General features: G+C 41.7%; 1 protein-coding gene across 1 annotated transcript in view; it reads right to left on the bottom strand.

Moving 5' to 3' along the window:
- Nucleotides 1-20,000, bottom strand: part of LOC308383028 (mannosyl-oligosaccharide 1,2-alpha-mannosidase IA-like) — a gene marked incomplete at both ends in the record, with an annotated part of 141,892 nt that overhangs the window by 15,006 nt on the left and 106,886 nt on the right. The window contains one exon of the mRNA XM_080860607.1: nucleotides 18,511-18,605. Within this exon, the coding sequence (XP_080716733.1) occupies nucleotides 18,511-18,605 (95 nt within the window). The remainder of the gene's footprint in view (nucleotides 1-18,510; nucleotides 18,606-20,000) is intronic.

Below are 20,000 nucleotides of genomic sequence, written 5' to 3'. Positions count from 1 at the left end.
CCATATAAACACAACCCACCATATACACACAACCCACCATATAAACACAACCCACCATATACACACAACCCACCATTTACAAACAATCCACCTTCTACACACAATCCATCATCCACACACAATCTACCATATACCCACAATCCACCTTCTACACACAATCCACCATATACACACAACCAACCATCCACACCCAATCCCACTCACTCTCTGTCACTGTCACACTGCTTCATTCTTTCTTTCAGTCTTTCCTTGCTGCTTTCTTTCGGTCTTTTCTGTGTTTCATGTCTTTCTTTTCCTTTCTTTCTGTGTTGTTTGCTCTTCTCCCTTCCTTGCTTTCACTGTTCTGTCACACGTTCCTTCTTCTCTCTCTTTGTTCTTTTCTTTCCATCATTCTTTTTTTTCAGTCTTCTTCATTATTTTTCCCATTGGTTCTTTTCTGTGTGTCATATCTCTTCTGTGCTTTTTCTTCTTCTTCATTCTTCCCTCTTTAAGGCTGACAGCATCTGGCAGATATGTGGGTGGTTAATGAATTTCTTGAATAACTGGAACATTTGAGACCCCACATGCTTGTGGTGTTCGTGTGTACATGTGTGTGTGTGTGTGTGTGCATGTGTTGTGTGTGTGTGTGTGTGTGTGTGTGTGTGTGTGTGTGTGTGTGTGTGTGTGTGTGTGTGTGTGTGTGTGTGTGTATGTGTACATGTGTGTGTACATGTGTGTGCATTTGCATGTGTCCATATGGGTGCATAGTGATTTTTGGACTGTCAGAAGCTAAAGCCTTAAGGTGCTGCACTGTATGACAGCGTTCAGCATGGCAACAAGGCAGTCCCTATGCCCTTCACAGCGTATATTCCACTTAAGACGCTAGAAACTTTTACAGCTTTATTCATCCCTGCAAGGGTTTGTGTATTTATGTGTGTGTGTGTGTGTGTGTGTGTGTGTGTGTGTGTGTGTGTGTGTGTGTGTGTGTGTGTGTGTGTGTGTGTGTGTGTGTGTGTGTGTGTGTGTGTGTGTGTGTGAAAGTGTGTGTGTGTGTCCGGTGTGTGTTTGTGTGTGTGTGTGTGTGTGTGTGTGTGTGTGGTGTGCACGGTGAGGCACAGGTTGAGGCCATCACACAAAAAAATCCACTCAAACTCTTGAAGAACTCTCTTTTCCCAATCACAACAATCCAATTTAAGTGGAAGATGTCCAGAGGCTAACGTCCACTGCTATACCTTCTCCCCTCTGTCTCTCTGTCTATATATATTCTATCGCTCCCTCTTTCATTTACTTACTCATTCATTCTCTCCCTCTCTCCCTCTCTCCTTCCATTACTCACTGATGCCCTCAGGCCCACCCACCTCTCTCTGATTTGAGTTGCGCTGCTGTCTGGAGTCATTTATTGTCAGAAGAGAAAAGGGAAGAGTAGAGGAGAGGAATTGAAGAGGAGGAGAAGAGGGAATCGGATGGCGGAGATATAAGATAAGGTGAGAGGGCAGAAACACAGTCGGTGAGAGTCACATATTTGAGTCATGCTGCTGTCTGTCGCTATTTACTGTCAGAAGAGAGGAGAGCAGAGGAGGAGAGCGAGGAGGACAGGAGGGAAGAGAGGAGAGCAGAGGAGGGAAGAGAGAAAGGAGGAGAGGAAGGGAGTAAGGAATGGTGAATATAGAAAAAATCCCAAGGGGAAACCAAAGGAGAGAGAGAGAGAAAAAGTGAAAATGAGAATGTAGAGGGTGAAGAGAACAGAAAAAAGGCAGTGAAGAGGACAGAAAAAAGACATTTAATTTTGTGCGATGACACGTTACCTGAGGTAATCTCCTCCTTTTTCAATTAATATGGTGTGTGTGTGTGTGTGTGTGTGTGTGTGTGTGTGTGTGTGTGTGTCAAGGAGCACTTTTTGAAGACCCACATGAAATATAATCATTATTCCCTGCAGAGGTACACAGACTATTAATTAAAAGCTCACACATTAGTATTACATAAGTGTGTATGTATGTAAAGGTATGTGTCTGTGAGTCTGTGTTTGTGTGTGTGTATGTGTGTATGTATGTAACCGTTTGTGTCTGTGTGTGTGTTTGTATGTGTGTGTGTGTGTGTGTGACTGAAGGAGTTAGCACTTTATTGTGTATACAATAGCTAAGTGTATGTGTGTGTGTGTGTGTGTGTGTGTGTGTGTGTGTGTGTGTGTGCGTGTGTGTGTGTGTGTATGTATGTATTTAAGTGAATGTGTGTGTGTGTGTTTGTGTGTATCTGTTTGTGAGTCTGGTTCAGGGATGGAATAAATATTGTTAATATGGGGTGTTTATGTATTTGGCATGCATGTGTGTGAACTGTTTTTTATTATGCATTACTGACCTGCTTCCTCATAAATAAAACCCTCATATTTTAAGGCATTTTAAGATATTGAATCTGACAGCCCTTTTAACCACCATTACCAACCCATTTTCACAGCTCAATTCCAAACGTCTGTCTTGCCTTTCATTGGAAACACTCTCTTATCTCTGATCACGTTCAGTAATATAGCTGGTTTCCCTTGGCAATGGACGCCACTGTGGTAACGAGCTGTTTAAGGTGACACTGACACAGATAAATGAGCCCCCCTGTCTCACCCCTGGACAGCCACCATTTTCATCAGTGATTTTTGTTTTCTTCTTGAGGTTTCTGCAAAAGTGTCAAGACATGAGGCCAAAGTGTTTCACTCTCCTCAGAACAGAAGTTGAGCAACAATTTTCAATGCAAACTACCTGAACAAGTCCTACAGCAGAGCTGAAGTATACATGACTGGACTGGACAAGCAAAAGCATACATTGCCAGTCAATACCTGAGTCAGGGCTGGACTGGGACAAAAAAATCGGCCCGGGGATTTTGAACCAGACCGGCCCTCTTAATTCGATAACACACCCTTTGGTCTCTCGAATGTCTACACACCAACCAGGCTTTTAGCTAGCAGGGCGTCTGCCCTATAGTCTTTTCTCCCGTTTTACCTGTTAACTTTCGCTGAATGTGATCAAAATTCACCGTTTCAGTCGCTTCAGCGAAGTCTAGAATCATATGCTGCCAATTAGAAAATAGCATTGCTGTATTCCCGCTACAACAACGTTACATCATGATTCCAACGAAACATTGATTCATGGGCTCGCAGAAGCTACAGAAGACAGCTGTCTCACAGCACGTCACTGAACCTACTACTTTATGAGTTCAACAAGAGTTTGTGTGTTAAGGTGGTGGTCTTAATTCATCTAAATTCAATACAATACAATATACATCATACACTTTAAAGCTTTGTTCAGAATACGGAGGTTTAAGATCGGTCGATATTTTCCGTCCTTTTTTGGAACCAGAAAATAGCGACTGAAGAACCCCCTGTTCTCGTCTACGAGAGGTACAGACTGTATTGCTCCCTTTCCTAGAAGGGAGTCTATTTCCTCCTGTAGGAAACGCGCTTGATGAGGTGGCACTAACGTTTGTACCACGCCCCTGAACTTCGGGGGGCAAACTGGAGCGTATAACGGGCTATCATAATTCGCTATCTGGACAAATTGGCATATTTTCGGAATACCAGGGTTTGGGAATACTGGGCTTTCGGGACATTGACATGGCACCAAACACCAATAGGCTAAGGGGCTAGCCCACCACTCAAACACACAACATAGAGTGTAGGCTGGCTGTTTCAGAGTAGAGTAGGCTGAGGGCTAGCAACAGCTACAGACTTGTCTTGTATTTACAATGCAAACGAACTTGGCCATAGAACATAGGTCCTAAGTCAAACATATTTTAGAGACGTTTTAATTCATGATCAGTAAGCTTACCGTAGGTCGTTGTATCGTATCTCCCTGGCTGTCGCCACCAGTATCACTTTCATCCACGGTACCTGATGATGGCCCTGCCGTGGCAAACATTTCCGATATTTTGGCACATTTGGCAGTGTAGGCTTGAAAAGCAAGCCTCTTCTTATCTCGCAGTTTCTCCGCACCCTCTTTTCGCTTTCTCTCCATTTTGGACTGGAGGATTCTAACGAAACGTGCGTTTCTGTGCACCGCCCAAGCCAAAGGTAGAAGGTGTTTGGTGATATGATTGGACGAGCCCCTTGTCACTAAAGAAGACAGCCAATGGGCCGCAGACTAGCATGCGCTTGTCAAGCATGTCAAGGCCATGGGCCACTCTGAGTTTGTTTCCCGTCCTAATGCATTATGTAGGCAGGTCCAAACCAAAAGGGGTTGGTGTTGGGTCAGCCCAGGGGATGTGATTGGGCCAGCCCAGTGTCAATAGGGCCGCTCATGAACTACTTTCGTGGGCCAGCCGGTCAGACCATTATATGGGGAAAAAAAAAAAAAAAAAAAATTTAATTTAAAAAAAAATTAATAAATTCGGGACTTTCGGCCCATATTGCACCTCGGCCCACCGGGAAAACGCCCGGTATGCCAGATTGCCAGTCCAGCCCTGACCTGAGTAAAGGGCCTAAGGAATGGTGCCATGGTAACCCCATGAACTGGGAGCAATCCTGTTCCACACACAGGCAGAACACAGATGGACTTAGAGAAAGCCCGAAAAGAAGAACTGTGTGGGGATGGGGATTTTCTGTGTAGGGATGTATGCCTATATGTATGCCTATATGTACTGTATGCCTATATGTATGCCTATATTCGCCTGTTGGAGGCGACCAGTGGGGGGTGGAGGAGATCTCAAGGGTGCCTGTGGCTGAAGCACGCTTTTCCTGGCTGCTCCGCAACGGTGCCATTGATGCACCTTTTCTCACATGTTGCTCTCCAACTTGGACAGCCTGGCCAGCGTTCTGTAGGATGAGGCCATTCTTCATCACAATCTCCTTCCAGACTGGGTGGGGGATCCTTTTCACAGCTGCCTCCCCATGTCCTCCATCAGCTCAGCCTAGTAAGATGAGAGACATTAAGAGCCCTCACGGCAAGGGATGAGGCCCTGTTAAAAGCCGGGTAGATGGAGGCAGAGAACCAGGCCATCTTCCTGGGGAGGAGGCATGGGTGGTTCAAGCAGAGTGGGGTTGAGGTGCCTCACTATTGAGGGCTCCTCCATGCAGATAACTGTCAAGCCCTAAGCCTCCACTCCAGAGAGACCATGCTTAAGATGAAGCCGGTATCCCCAGTGGTGCTTCATGTGCTTTGCACACACTGGGACTTGGGGACGGGGGCTCCGGAGTTTACCTTCATATACGTCTCTCCCCTGGTCAACAGGCTTTATTAGAACTGGCCAGTCGATGTTGAGACGGGTGGCAGCGTGCTCACACTCCTTGAGGAGCGCAGTAGCAGGCGAAGCAGATGCTGAGAGGGCTTGAGCTGGAGGAATGGTGTTCTTGCCTTCAGACACAACACACATTCAAACACATTCAAAGGTAGGGAGGTAACCTGAGCTGCTGCATCATTTGCGTTTCCTAGTCGCAGAAGCAAATTAGCTCATATCGACACAACATAGCATCTGCCAACTGTTAAGATAGATCCCTAAGCTAGAGTCGGAGAGCTAGGATAGCTAGGTTAATTGGCATGAGACCTTAACTGTCTGTGCCATCTGTGCCATGAATTATTGCTCTATGTTAGTCATCAATTACTGATTGTGTTTAATCTGACATTGTTATGGATTTGATATGCGAAAGAGACTTAAGAATACCATCAGATGTTTCTCCTACCTCCCTCCTCCCTCCCTGTGTGTGGTGTGAGGCCCTGTGGTGTGTGTAATTGAATTGGGGCAGGTTAAGTCAAGTCAAACTGATTCTCAGCAGGAGAGCCACTTTATCTGCTTTGGGTGAAGGAGCAAGATAACACAGGAAGGAGGCGTATGAGGTGTGTGTGTGTGTGTGTGTGTGTGTGTGTGTGTGTGTGTGTGTGTGTGTGTGTGGTCAACCAAAACTGCACGTCACTAAGGGGGTAAAGGAGATATATACAGCAAAAGATGGAAACTCTTTCTTCAACCTTCAACGTGTCAACAAGAGAGATCAGCTCCTTCTGGCTTCATGTTGAAGTTTGCTTGAATGAGTATTTAGCCCAACACCTTTCACTGGAGTGGAAATGTGAAAGGTTGAATGGCTTTGAGTATGTGTCATTATGAGAGCCCATTAGTAGGGTCATTGCTTTAGTTGGCATAAGGCCTAGGGCTTTTTTAAAGTGGCCAGTCTCCAGCTTCCATAGCCAGTCTGTAAAAGCACTGTCTGTGCATGAATCAAATCTTGATCAAACCTAACAGTGATATTTCATACAAACTATGGGCATGTATTAAACTGAGTGAGGAAAAAACCTCTGTAGACAGCTAGTTATTGCGTGGAGACAACCTGTGGAGATCATAGCTGGGTTTCTATCCTACATTTTACTGCCAATTTTGACCATTTCGAATATGAAATCCGGAGGGGAAATGCTTGTCATTTGCATAAAATATGTGCAAAATATTCTATGTCGAATAAGAAATTGATTGATTTAATTTATTTGAATGTCTGAGACTCTATGCCCGAAAAAATTATTCAGCGATACCTCCTGTCAAGAGACAAATAGAACGCACTCTAGCTATTGCACACTTGTTAGAAGTCGACTTAAAAGAAGCAAACTATCTTTATATCACAGAAACCCTGCTATGAGAGGGTGGAACACTTGTGGAGGGTGGTATTGTGTTTGACCAAACTTCATTTTAAACGCATCAATGTGCATATGACAACCATTAAGACTGAATGGGGGAGTAGGTGCAATTCCATGTCATTTCTGGTCAGAGAGACGGCTTTAAAAAAACACAATGTTAAAAAATACTTTATACAATCTGAAATATAACATAAAATATGAAAGTGTAAAAATGATTCAACTCCCGAAAGTCAGTATTTTAGGGTTCAAGTAGCCTAAGTGCTAACTATTTTCTATTACAATCTTAGCCTATTCCTCATGTGCAAATCATTTTGAATATTTTTCAGTGCAACTGTAGAGTGTAAATGTAAAGTATGGAGCATTAATGCCAGTCTGAGTGAAGTGATGCTGTGTTGTGTGTGTGTGTGTGTGTGTGTGTGTGTGTGTGTGTGTGTGTGTGTGTGTGTGTGTGTGTGTGTGTGTGGTGTGTGTGTGTGTGTGTGTGTGTGTGCTGTATAGACTCAATGCATTTAGAACATGTATAAAGGGTAACGTGCATGGTGATAATGCATGTCAGAGAAAGACCTGGGGGACAGACTGTAAAGGACTTCCAGAAAGGGATTGGGAAGGCATAGCAAAGCTAAAATCCCAAAACATATCATGAAACAGTCTGTATTCAAAAGTATTAAAATATCAAATAAGATATGCAATTCAGAATTCTGATCAAACTAAGCTTTGGGGTCTCCTGAGATGGTTTGCTGCCATTACCATATGGAACTATATTCTTCCTCTTCCCTTGCATACTGTTTTTACTGCCTTTCTCTTACTTACTAACTTCCTTCTTCTCAGATCAGTAACTACTTCTCAAACATCCCAATTTCATCCTCTATGATTTAATTACCTTCATTTCAAACAAATGCAATGCAAAAAAAGCCTCTGCTTTGATGTCTTACAAACATGTGAGGCGAGAATAATGAAATAACCAATGAATCAAATCCACAAAAAGAAGAAGAAACTGTTTTCTTGTTTGATTTAACAGCACCATTTTGTCGTGTAGTCTCTTTTGAAGAGAGCTTCTAATTAATACAAACCAGTTATTTTTTCCTCTGCAACAACAACATCCAACCTTTCATGTTTTCAAAACCTAATTAAATTGATCACTCTGTCTCCCAGGTTAATGTGTAGTTAAGGCAAATCGAAGTGCAACGTTATTCATTTTTTTTACCAGCGAAAACATAACTGTTCCTAATCAAAATTAAAAAGGCTAGAAGGCTGTAAAATTACACAAAGAGAGGAAGTGGGGAAATATAATTGAGTTGCTGATAAAGTAGGAGATCAATGAGACCCCACAGCGTAGGCCAGATATCCGTTCAGCTTAGAAAGAGGTGTTAGGTAACATGTCTGAATCAGATCTGTATGCCAGTGTATTAGGGCGATTGTAGGTGAAAGAAAGGATGATTGACCTGGGAGAGGGTATTTTGAGTTTTTTCCCCCCCTCACAAATGTATCACTTCTATGGGATTTAAGCTGTGGGATAAATTATAATTTATTTTTTCCACAGTACCTTTGACTTTTCTTTTCAGTTCATGTACCATAATTAAGCTACCAAATAGCTAGTTAGCTAGCATAGCAACCGGGAAACACAATGTTAGCTGCAACATTTTATTTCTCCAGATCAGCTCACCAATAAAAGGCAGTATTGGGTTCAAAGTAATCACAATCACTTGCGGTTGATGTTAAATGGCTTCACATAGACATTAAAGAAGTAATGGCACATCAATGGAGCAAGGGCTTACTCTCATGTTAATGTTCTCGAACACGTTAATTTACAGTTTTTCACTGTTGCTAAAACCCGTTTTTCAAAACAGTAACGTCTTTCTCAAAACTGCACACAGAAAATTGAAAACCTCACACACAAAATGCTAAACCTGACACTCCCTTTGCAAGATGACTCTTTGCTATCAAATCTCTTAACTGTTCACAAAATGGAACTCGTGTTTTCATTTGGTACACACAGCCATATTTTCAAAACACACACACATACATTCATTTAGTACACACAGCTAAGCATTTGCTGCACACTACCAAGCATTTACAGCACACAGAAGTGAAAAATTGAAAACACAATCATCGAAACACACCATATGAATGACATTGACTCATAAAATGTATCAGTGTAGGCCTACGTTTTCCAGTCAAACATAAAACAGCACACACATATTCAGCAAAAAAAGGTTTATTCATCGTTCACAGACACAACAGTACAGTATTGTGAACCATTCTGCTCAACCCCCCCACCCCCCCATCCCCATCAGAGAAATTCCAATACAATGACTAGGCATCACGCCTCCTGTTCCTGTCTGGCCAGAGGGCCTCATCAACATCACAGGCAACGTTGTCCCTGTCCAAACATCGTTGGAAGAACCGCCTTGAGTGTCGCATAAAGCCCTGGCAGGACTCGACACTCACGTCGGCACACGCCTCCTCCATGGCCTGGAGCAGTGGGACCCGGCCCTGTGGGTTTCTTTCATACACCTTCCACCGCCAGGCTGAAAAGAATTCCTCTATTGGGTTCAGGAATGGTGAATAAGGTGGTAGAAACAGGACTGAAAAATGTTGGTGGTCCTGGAACCACTCACGAACCTGAGCAGCCCGGTGAAAGCTTACATTGTCCCAGATGACAACATGATCAACCACCTGTTGGTCATCTATTTGGCCAGGTGGAACTAGCAGGTCATGCAGGCCATCTAGGAAGATGAGTAGACGGGCAGTGTTGTAGGCCCCTAGGTGGGCATGACGGTGCAAAATCCCTTGTTGGGACATTGCCGCACACATCGTGATGTTCCCCCCACGCTGGCCGGGGACCTCAACAATGGCCCGCTGGCCAATAAAGTTTCTGCCCCTTCGCCTCCTCTTCACCAGATTGAACCCCACCTCATCAATGAATATGTACTGGTACAGTACATTGGCTGTGTCATGCTCCTGGATCCGCTGACATAGAGAGCATAAGAATGCAAGTTATAGTATGGATACAGAGAGGTCAACACAGTGGGCAACAGTGAGACACTGCAGAGAAGGAACACTATTGGATTACAGGTACAATACATGTGGTACTTACAAGCACAAACTCTCGCCGTAACTCCTTTATGCGGTCTGTGTTTCGCTCAAATGGGACCCTGTAGACCTGTTTCATCCTCATATCATTCCTGTGAAGAATGCGGTCTATTGTGGAGAAGCTTACAGTCTGTACATTCCTGAATGTGCCACGGTCAGCCAGGATCCTAACTTTGATTTGTCGTAGAGTCAAAGCATTGTTTTCACGGACCATTTCTACAATGGCTGTCTCCTGTTCGGCAGTGAAAATGCGTAATCTACCACCACGGTGTGGTTCTCTTTCAGTCCTGCAAAATACAAATACTGTGAGCACACTGTATTCTATTCATATGCAGTATTGCAGTACACAAGGCAAATAGATTTCGTACCTGTTGCGAATCCTGAAAGTTCTAATGATGGAAGCCACTGTGAACCGGCTGAGGTTAGGTTGGACCCTCTGGCCAGCCTCCCTCATGCTCAAACCATGGTTGAAAACATGGTCTACAATCGTTGCACGAATCTCATTGGAGATGACAAATCTCCTTCTTCTTTCTCCTCCTCCTTCTCTTTCTTCTCCTTGTCCTCCTCCTCTTCCTCTCCCTCCTCCTCCTCTCCCTCCTCTCCCTCCTCCTACTTGTCCTTCTCTTCCTTCTCTCTGTCCTCCTCCTCCTCTGCCTCCTCTCCCTCTGCCTCCTCTTCCTCTCGCTTGTCCTTCTCTTCCTTCTCCTCTTACTTCTCTCTGTCCTCGTCCTCCTCTTCTGCCTCCTCTTCCCCTTGCTCCTCTTCCTCTCCCTCCTCCTTCTTGTCCTCCTCCTCCTCTGCCTCCTCTACCTCCTCGTCCTCTCTCTCCTCCTCTCACTCTTACCCCTCTCCTTCTCTGGTTCTCCATTCCTGGTACGTTCTCCATTGCTCATCAAAACAGAGGCTCAAGGCACTTTTATGCTGCAGTCCTGATTGCAAATTGCTCAACAGACCTGAATGGTTAGAGATTTGACTATTTGTGTCTTGCAGGTTGATGCTTTGAGATTTTACTTGAAAATTGTGTGCAACAACAGAACTTTGTGCACACTGTTTTGACAACAATGTGATGTGTAATTGACATCAGTGTGTTCACAAGGAAAATCAGAGTCTAATGTAGATAAGGGAATCTTAAGTATTTCCCACTTGGGGCGAGCGATTGATACATGACGTGAAGGTTGTGCAGATTGTGCCGAATTTTCGCTTTTAACTTTTTAGCAATAGTGAAAAACTGTAATGGTCGCAATTCCCAATGCAAGCATGCCAGAAGATTATTGTCCATAGTACTATGTCGCCAGGAGATCAATTTACAATTAAAATGAAATATTTAGCATCCATTCCCACACTATAACACTAAACAAAAATGTAATAAATGTTTTTCACTGTGAGTGGGAATAGGATGGACTAATTACATCTTTTATACAACTATATCACTTTTAAATGGCTAGTAGCGCTCGCATCACAACTGCATGGCATGACGTAACTATCAGTACATTGTGGTTAATACAGAGGTGCGGTCAATACACAGGTTTGTTTTATGAAATTACATAAAATACTGTAATGCGCTTTATAACGGTGCGGTTACATGTAATAGTCAGGAAAATATGGTAAGTTAGAAGGTCACTCTGGCCATTCTTTGACTTTTTAAATGTGTTTGGTGTCTGACTAGAATAAGAGCAGAAAGAAAAGAGAAAAAGAAAAGCATAAAAAAGAGAAGGAAAAAGAAAGATAGACGGGGAGAGAGGGGAAGAATGTGTGTGCCACTGTGGAACCAAGACCCCTCAAGGAACACAATCACACAGTTCTACTTTAGCTCAATCTGGGTCAAGGTTAAGTTATTCAGTGCTCTGAAAACTCTTTCCCTCTCTCTCTCTCTCTCTCTCTCTCTCTCACTCTCCCTCTCAGACAGAGAGTAAAAATGAAGTGAATAAATAGAGCAGCGACATCACAACCCTGACAAAATAAGATTCCACTGAGGATTTCCATTTTACATTCTCATGTTCTCTTTTATATCTTACTCCCTCAGACCTTTCAGGTTCACATTTGCTTCTCTCTGCCTCTGAAGTATATCTATAGATATCACTTTCACACCTACACATGATAAATGACATCTAAATTTCAACAGCTACTTGGGATCGTGATGCTTGGTAGGTGCTCTTAGCTTTACGCTGGTGGAGAAGGCAAATGTTATCCTTATCAAACTGTGTAGTAAATGGGTTAATGCTAATGTTATTTTTTTTTTCTCTCTCTCTCTCTCTCTCTCTATCTATATATATCTCTCAATATCTCTCTCTCTCTTTCTCTATCTCGCTCTCTCTCTCTCTTTCTATCTCTCTCTCTCTTTCTATCTCTCTCTTTCTCTCTCTTTCTATCTCTCTCTCTCTCGCTAAGAACTGGGCCAAAGTGCAGCCACTCATTACAGTTTTTTACAATTGTTAAAACACATTCTTGAAACAGTCACTCATTTTCTCTAAACTCTTAACACAAAACCTCATCTTCAAGCACTATTTACAAAACCTCTAAATTCTCTTGCAAAATTAAACTTTCGCCTCAAAACAGTTTTACCTGTGCTCAAAATCAAACACTGCTGTCAAATCATAAACAAAGTGTTCAAAATTGTATACACTTTCAAGCAGTCAGTAAACAATACACCAAAAAATAGAAAACACACTGTTCAAAACATATAGTTCTCAGGAAGAAGTAAAAAATGTTTTACCTCAAAACAAATTTCATATTTATCTATGATTGACTTTTGATGAATGAAAACATGTTCTCTCATAGTGGCTATACAAATGTTTAAGAAATTACTACTTTGCTTTGCTCTAATTTGTGTTGGTTCTTTCTCCTTCTTGTACCCCTATAGTACTGTACCCTGCATCTCACTACTCACAACTCACTTTTGTTCTTTGTTGATATGAACCTGCAACCAGTCAAAATCTATTGAGCAATCAGTATTGTTACTGTACCAAATAGAAAGCACAATGTTCAGGGCTTGTTTACGTATTGTCCTTATACAGCCTACAATGCACTGTAGGCCTACTACAATATACACTACCACAGTTACTGTAAAGGGACACAAATCAAAGGAGTCAACGTGGTGTTTACTTGTCCTCCTCCCCTCACATTGTTTCTTCTATTCATTCTCAGACTTTCTCCTTCCCACCTTCAACAACCTGTTTGCTCCCTAAACTGGCTCATATTGTGTCACATCATTTGATACAAGTTAAATCAATTTTGAGTGGTTGTGTTCAATCAATGACATTTGTTCTCTATTTGTATTTGATTGTTGCCACTCGTGTTCACCATTATGGATGACATGTGAATTAGAGTGCAGAAAGTGTTTTAAGACTGAGAATGTGTTTAGAGTTTTGCTGAAAAGTCTAAGTGAGACCTGCAAATTGTGTTTTACCATGATAAATAGTTTAAGGTATTGACAACAGACTGCCCAATTAGCTACATGAGTTCATGCAACTGAGAACTTTGTTCAGCAAGTGGGTTTTAGTGTTTTAGCAATTGTAAAAAACTGTAAATCACCAACTTTAGTTGTTTTTTTCTCACTCTTTTCCCTTGATTTTGTGGGTACTGCATGAGTAATATATACTCTGGTTGCAGATTGATTACATTACTGCAGATTTCGTCTAATGACTCGTGCATCTGATATTTTACAGGAAAACGGCAGCACTGAGGCTAATGTATAGGTTGTAACTATGGCCAATAGCATACTGTAGGGTGACTCAGCTTAGCGTAGGTATTTTCAATAGACCAGTTTTCAGGATCGTGTTACCGTGTATGTTTGTATGATAAGGGCACACTTATGACAATGGATGCAGTACATCCTATCCCGTTCTAGCTACAACAAGTTGTCTAGACATTTTTTTATTTCTGCTCTTACACTGTGGGTAGAGAAGGACAATATCAGCACAAAGACAAACCCACATGGACAAAAATGCCTGAGGATACAATGAAATGCTTTGAAATAAACATAACAGTGTAAATGAGTGCACACTTACCTGCATATGAAAGTATATATGCACACACATATACACACACACACACGCACACAGACACACACACATACACAGGCAGTCACCCCACAACACACACTCAGAGCCAAGCATCTCAATCCTTTGTGTGCTGTAGCCTTCAGCATGCACACAGTGCTGTACTGTTCAAAAGAGGTCTGGTTGTGTGTGTGTGTGTGTGTGTGTGTGTGTGTGTGTGTGTGTGTGTGTGTGTTTGTGTGTACGTGTGTGTGTGTGTGTGTGTGTTTGTGTAAAAAGAGTAATCTCCTGACAGGTGTTTCTCTCACCAAGGGGCCTCTATGGTTGAGGGGAGCTGCAGCCTCTATGCAAAGTAAAGCAGCATTTGACTGCATCCCAGACCCAGTCTTAAGGGACATGGAGGTTTTCATTTGTTTATGGTTTCCCTCCACAACAAATGCTTGAGGCAACACCTGCTCTAAAATCCCATTATTCTCCATTTCACAAGCTGCTTTTTATGCCAACCCACAGCCAGGCTGAGATAGAGAGCTTATAAACCCTGTGGTAGAGCATTCTATATGCTGAATAAAACCAAAGATATGGGCCACATGGTATGAAAAGGAATGCTAAGATATACGTAATGTATGCAAAGGTATGCAGTGATGAAAGCTATGCAAAGATGTACAATGTTCCTTCTCACAACATCATAGCAATGATGTTCATCCATTCAAACAATTACTTCAGTTATTATTCTACTGTTATGTTGTAAAATGCTCGGATAAAAACATATCAAATTTTCATAATATGAGAAGACACAAGCTACTCTCAGGCAAAAACGGAATGATGTTTTATCTGTAAAGACAGTTGGAAAGATCTATCCATCCACTACACCCATGTGGTAAAACCCACCTAGCCACCCCATGGGCTCTGGGCCAAGCGGAGAGACAGCTGGATGAGGTGGTTTGTGTGGTGGAGGTTGATTGGCATTTGTGTTCCTGTAGCGAGGGAACAATCTGACCTGAACACGATATGATTCTTTTTTCACACTCCCAAGAGTAGGCATCGCCATAACAACCGAGCGTTTTAATTAATATCTGATGACTCAACCCCAGTGAGAGATTGAGATGGAGGAAGGGGGGAAGAGGGAGGAGGGAGGAATGTTTTCACACGGCTCTCCTGAGATAAAAGACGAGAGGAGAGGAGAGAGGAGGAGTTGCCCGGGAGATGAGGTGAGAAAATCAGGCTGAATAATCTGCCTCAGGTGTCCGCTGTTCGAGAAACAAAACACAGAAATAACAAAATAAAAGCAGTTTTTTGTTGAGCCAGTTTTGGGATTCTGTTGCCATGACACTGTGCTTGTCAGATGTTCACTGACCTGCCCTCTTATTCTGTTCTGAATGTCATGAGGCACAAACACACAAACACACAAACACACAACACACTAAAGGCCAAATATTAATGTGGATGGGATGTTCAGCACTTAAGCTTCGGGTTGCATTCAAAAGATGAAGAAAACTGATGGGAGCAGACAGTGGTACTAGGCTAAGTCGACCCTAAGGGTGTGTGTGTATGCGTGTGTGTGTGTGTGTGTGTGTGTGTGTATGTGTGTGTGTGTGTGTGTGTGTGTGTGTGTGTGTGTGTGTGTGTGTGTCTGTCCTCTGTCCAGCTCAGCCTGTTTGTCCCCTGCTCAGTGCCCCACTTCCCCCAAAGGCGGATACAGTGGACTAGGAGAGACACTGAGATAGAGAGGAGGACTCTTGGGGCCCTAATTTAAGAGGTGCGCACAAAGAATGGCATTGCATAAAGCTTTTCTGATTACTAGAGCACATTTGATAATTTCATAACAGGCGCACAGACCTTAGCACCTTCGAGGGTGGACCTTTGCCTCATTTGGGTGTGTTAGATCAAAGAGGTAGACTTTTCATGTACATTTAGTTTTTTTGAGGAAGGCTTTCTGACACTTCTGTCTTTGGAATGTAAAGTGCATCTTGGTTTTTGATGTCTGGCAAGCACATCTGATCTAATCTCTACACAGTTTGACATCATGGCATTCACCACCGAGTTACTAAATGGACGATCATTTAACCCAACAACATAAGTCACAAAATGGCTACGTAGACCATGCAGTTCAGCACAACTAGCTCTACACTGCACAGTGAATACAATAATCCAGTATAATGTTTTCTCATAAGCAACTAAAACTAATGTATAAGTTCACATTTAACAGTTGGTCTGTCTGTTTTCAGTAATGCTGCTTGAATAACCACATAATTGTAATAGTGATTATATATTGTCATTGTAATAGTGATTATATATAGTCATTGTAATAGTGATTGTGTTCATCATGTAGCCTGAAGTAATAATTATACAACAGTTTGATCGATTTATTAATTTATGATTGGACAAGCTTACTTGGACTGTTCATCGTTAGAATTCCATGTTTGATATCATTTAAATTTAGAATTTTAACTTAAGACATCAACATTTCATTCATTCAAAGTGATAAAGCAAAATTTAGCTTTTAAAGTTTTCAAGTGATGAAAGTAATGGAGGGGAAGAGTGTACAAATGAATGTGACAGGTGAGTGTTCAAAATAGGATGAAGATAGGGGAGTGAACAAATTAATGTCCTCTCACTCATCTCACTCATCTTGCAGAATGGCACTATTTGTTGCTTGGCAAAAAAAAAAATGTAGGGGCGGAAAAATGAATAAACAAAAAAGAAATAGATCAAAGAAAACACAATCTATTGTCTTCAAAACTCAATGAGTTTATGTACATCAGATGATAAATGGAAATAATGGTCTGATATACTTTTGTCTTGCATGTTGTAACTGCATGAATGTCTTGACTGCATAAATGGTGTCAATAAAAAATTGATCACAAAAAAAAAAAAAACTCAATGAGTTGGTAATATCACAGCCGTGAGAATGTCCTTTACCAAACCCATGAACACGAGTGTCATATTGCTTAATAAAACAGCTAGATCAGTGTCATCTTGCCTAGGGCTGAATCACAGCCATGATGATATCCCTTACAAACCCCACTCTCACTCAGGCCATATCGCTCAGTCATGCTATTCAATGCATACATTATGTAGAGGCACAGAAACATAGAAAGCCTGGTCAGACACCCAGTACACACTTCCTGTAAGTTATCTCATAGTCAGATCTCTCTTATTAGACTATATGTTCTGTATAAAATGTTGTGATCATTACTAATCTCTCATTCTTCAGTTGGAGAAGTGGGACTGCCATTACATTTTATTACTTTGAGAGAATCTTTTTGGTTTACTGATGTATAAGTGCAGATATGCACAATGGAACGTTTTTTTCTCCTTGGGATATTAGGCTCTCCATCCCTACTCTTCACTTACCTCTCCACTATATCAGTACATAAATAATTTCCCTAATATCTCATGTAGCTTACTTTCAAGAGTGTTTATTAGGCCCATAGGCCTATATGTTAAATAACATAATAAAATACATTCTAAAAAGGGATCTCATTATTATCTACTTAGTTTCTCATAAACAAAAATGAGCTTACAAGTGAAATTGGGGCTTAAATCTCCACCTCTTTTAGATATTTATATGAGTCTATGGTGTTAAAGGAAATATCTCAACAGGGTCACAAATCATACTGTTTGTACTTATTATTTAGACATCAATATTAGCTCCTCTGTTTCTCTTTCAAGACAACCTTGGTGTTTGGGGATGAGGCACAGATTTTCACTAATAAAGTGCATTCAACCAGCCTCTAGGCCAAGAAGTTCAAAGCTGTTGTGGAAAGGGGTACCTTCGAGATCTTTTTTCGTAATTATGGTTGATTGTTTACACAAATCTGATTTCTGTCTCAAACTGTTTGTCCTAAGGAATTCCCTGGCGAAAAGTCTGTGATTAAATTTATAATAATTTAACCATAATGAGATCCTTCTTTGAGAGCTGAAAATGTCCTTTAGGCACAGCAATGATTACACTTTTATCATTCCAAACAACATATTAAATAATTTCTCAATGACAACTGCTAAACAGTTTAAATCATTTCATAACATGCTCTGATGTCTGTTGGACTTGAACCAAACAAATGTATAAGTGCTTCATGCTACTCTAGTGTCCTATGAATGCATATTTAGGAGCCAATGTAATATCGTACACACACACACACAGACACACAGACACACAGACACACACGCACACCCATACACACATAAATGTGCAGAGAACAAGAGACAGAGAGATTTGTGGTCCCGGTAGTTACACATAACTGTGGGGTGTGGTGGACCAATGGTTAGCATCATCACCCATTAAGCAGATGACTCCCGCTGCAAGGTGTCTCAGCAGCTTTGGAAAAAAGCGTTCACTGAATACCTGACCTCTACATAACAAAGTAACACGTGACACACAATGGAATAGCAACAAACACACTTTATAATGCTTGCTGCCCAACTGGAGCCAACTGTCTGCTGACACACTAACAGCTACAAACACACTCTATCAACCTCTGACCTGGCTTGACTGGATGTATCGGTGTGTCAAACACTGACAACTAAAATAGAGCCCTTTGAGATCTTGCTCTCTTTTTGAGAACATTTCTACCTCAGCCAGTGCTGAATAAAGAGAATAACAGAGTCCACCATTTTGTGAAATGCTCTGGTCCTTTGAGGGATGTCTGTATTCTCAGGTGTGACTGACCAATTAATGTTGAGCAGGGCCCAGTGTCTCTGTGTGTGTGACTGAACTCTTCATGTTGAGCAGGGCCCAGTGTCTGTTTGTGTGTGTGTGTGTGTGTGTGTGTGTGTGTGTGTGTATGTGAGATTGACTCCTTCATGTTTAGCAGGGCCCAGTGTGTGTGTGTTTGTGTGAGACTAACCTCCTCATGTTTAGCAGGGCCCAGGGGATGCCTGTGGGGGTCTTGAATGCAGGTAACAGCTTCTCCCCTAACTCAACAGCTTTCTTCCTGAACACCTGAGGATAGAGAGAAACACAGGAAATAAACCAACAGCATATTTCTGCACTCAGAGACATAATACAGATAACTGAGGTCTAAGTCATACCTGCAAGATTACATTAATTAGTCAAATCCCAGGGCATTTGGAAGAAAACAGCCCCACAACATCGCAGACCCTCCCCCATACTTAATAGTGGGGGTCAGGTTCTTTCCAGTATAGTCTTCCTCCTTTTCGTTTCATCTGAGTCCCAGTAGCAAACTCAAGGTGGTTACGTTTTGCGGTTCAATGACAGGAAAGGCTTCCTTGGCATGGCAAGATTCAAAATAATCTGTTGGCATGGAGATGGCATCTGATTGTAGTTTTGCAGACTTGGTGACCCCAAGATGTTACTTTTTCCTGTAACTTATTAGCAGTGAACTTTTGGGATTTATTTGCCTTTCTTACCATCCTCCTCATGGTGCATGGGGGCAAAATAAATGTGGGTCCTCTTCCAGGCAAGTTTGTAACAGTTCCAGTTGATTTTAACTTTTTAAACTAATGCGCAAATGGTAGTTATGGGCAGTTTAAGGCTAGTAGCTATTTATTATTTCCTGCATGATGTGTTGGTCAATCTTAAGTTGCCCTTCGCAAAGACAGCCAAAACTATGTTAACCTGACATAAAAAAAAATGTAATTGATCGAAAGACTCCTTCATGTTTTTGACAAGTGTCATGTCATGGTTATGATGTGGTCATGTCAGTCTTTTGCACACCCCTTCAAATAAATGTTACCAAAAATGATGTTGTTAACAGGTTCTTCTATTTGACCCAATGAATCACCTGTATTTCCTGTAAATGTAATGCACGCCACTCTAGCGGAGTAAATCAGATTGTATTAGAAGTAAAGTCATCAGTAAATCAGATTGTATTAGAAGTCCCTCTACACTCTTTGAATTGATAAATGATGGAGAATGGCCTCTTGAATGGAAAGTTCCATTTCAAAACTTTGCCTGATGGCTCACTTGACAAAACTAAGGCCATGTGTAGTTACTGTCAGGCTGAGTTGAGTTACCACCAGAGTACATCCAACCTACGATGTCACATGTAAGCCAAGCACACATCTATCACCAACAGCATTAGCCCTGCTAATACATGAAAGACCAATCTCTACACTGTAGAGGCTACAGTCATCTTTGGAAAATAATGGTTGCATCAACCTCCAACAAATTAACAGTAGTAATACCTGCAAGATTAAATTACAGTAATAAGACTTGAGTCCCCACGAACAGTTGAAACAATTTGATTTTAACACCCTTAATTAAAATGAAATGGAATCCAGTTAAATTTCATTATCAGGTACGCCACTTGCCTATTGAATATAATTACTTTAATTGTCAGATATTAAGAGCAGCTAATCATAAAAGGAGTATGTG

Source organism: Sprattus sprattus, assembly GCF_963457725.1.
Source record: "Sprattus sprattus genome assembly, chromosome: 2".
NCBI lineage: Eukaryota > Metazoa > Chordata > Actinopteri > Clupeiformes > Clupeidae > Sprattus > Sprattus sprattus.
This window is presented reverse-complemented; position numbering and strand designations above follow the sequence as displayed.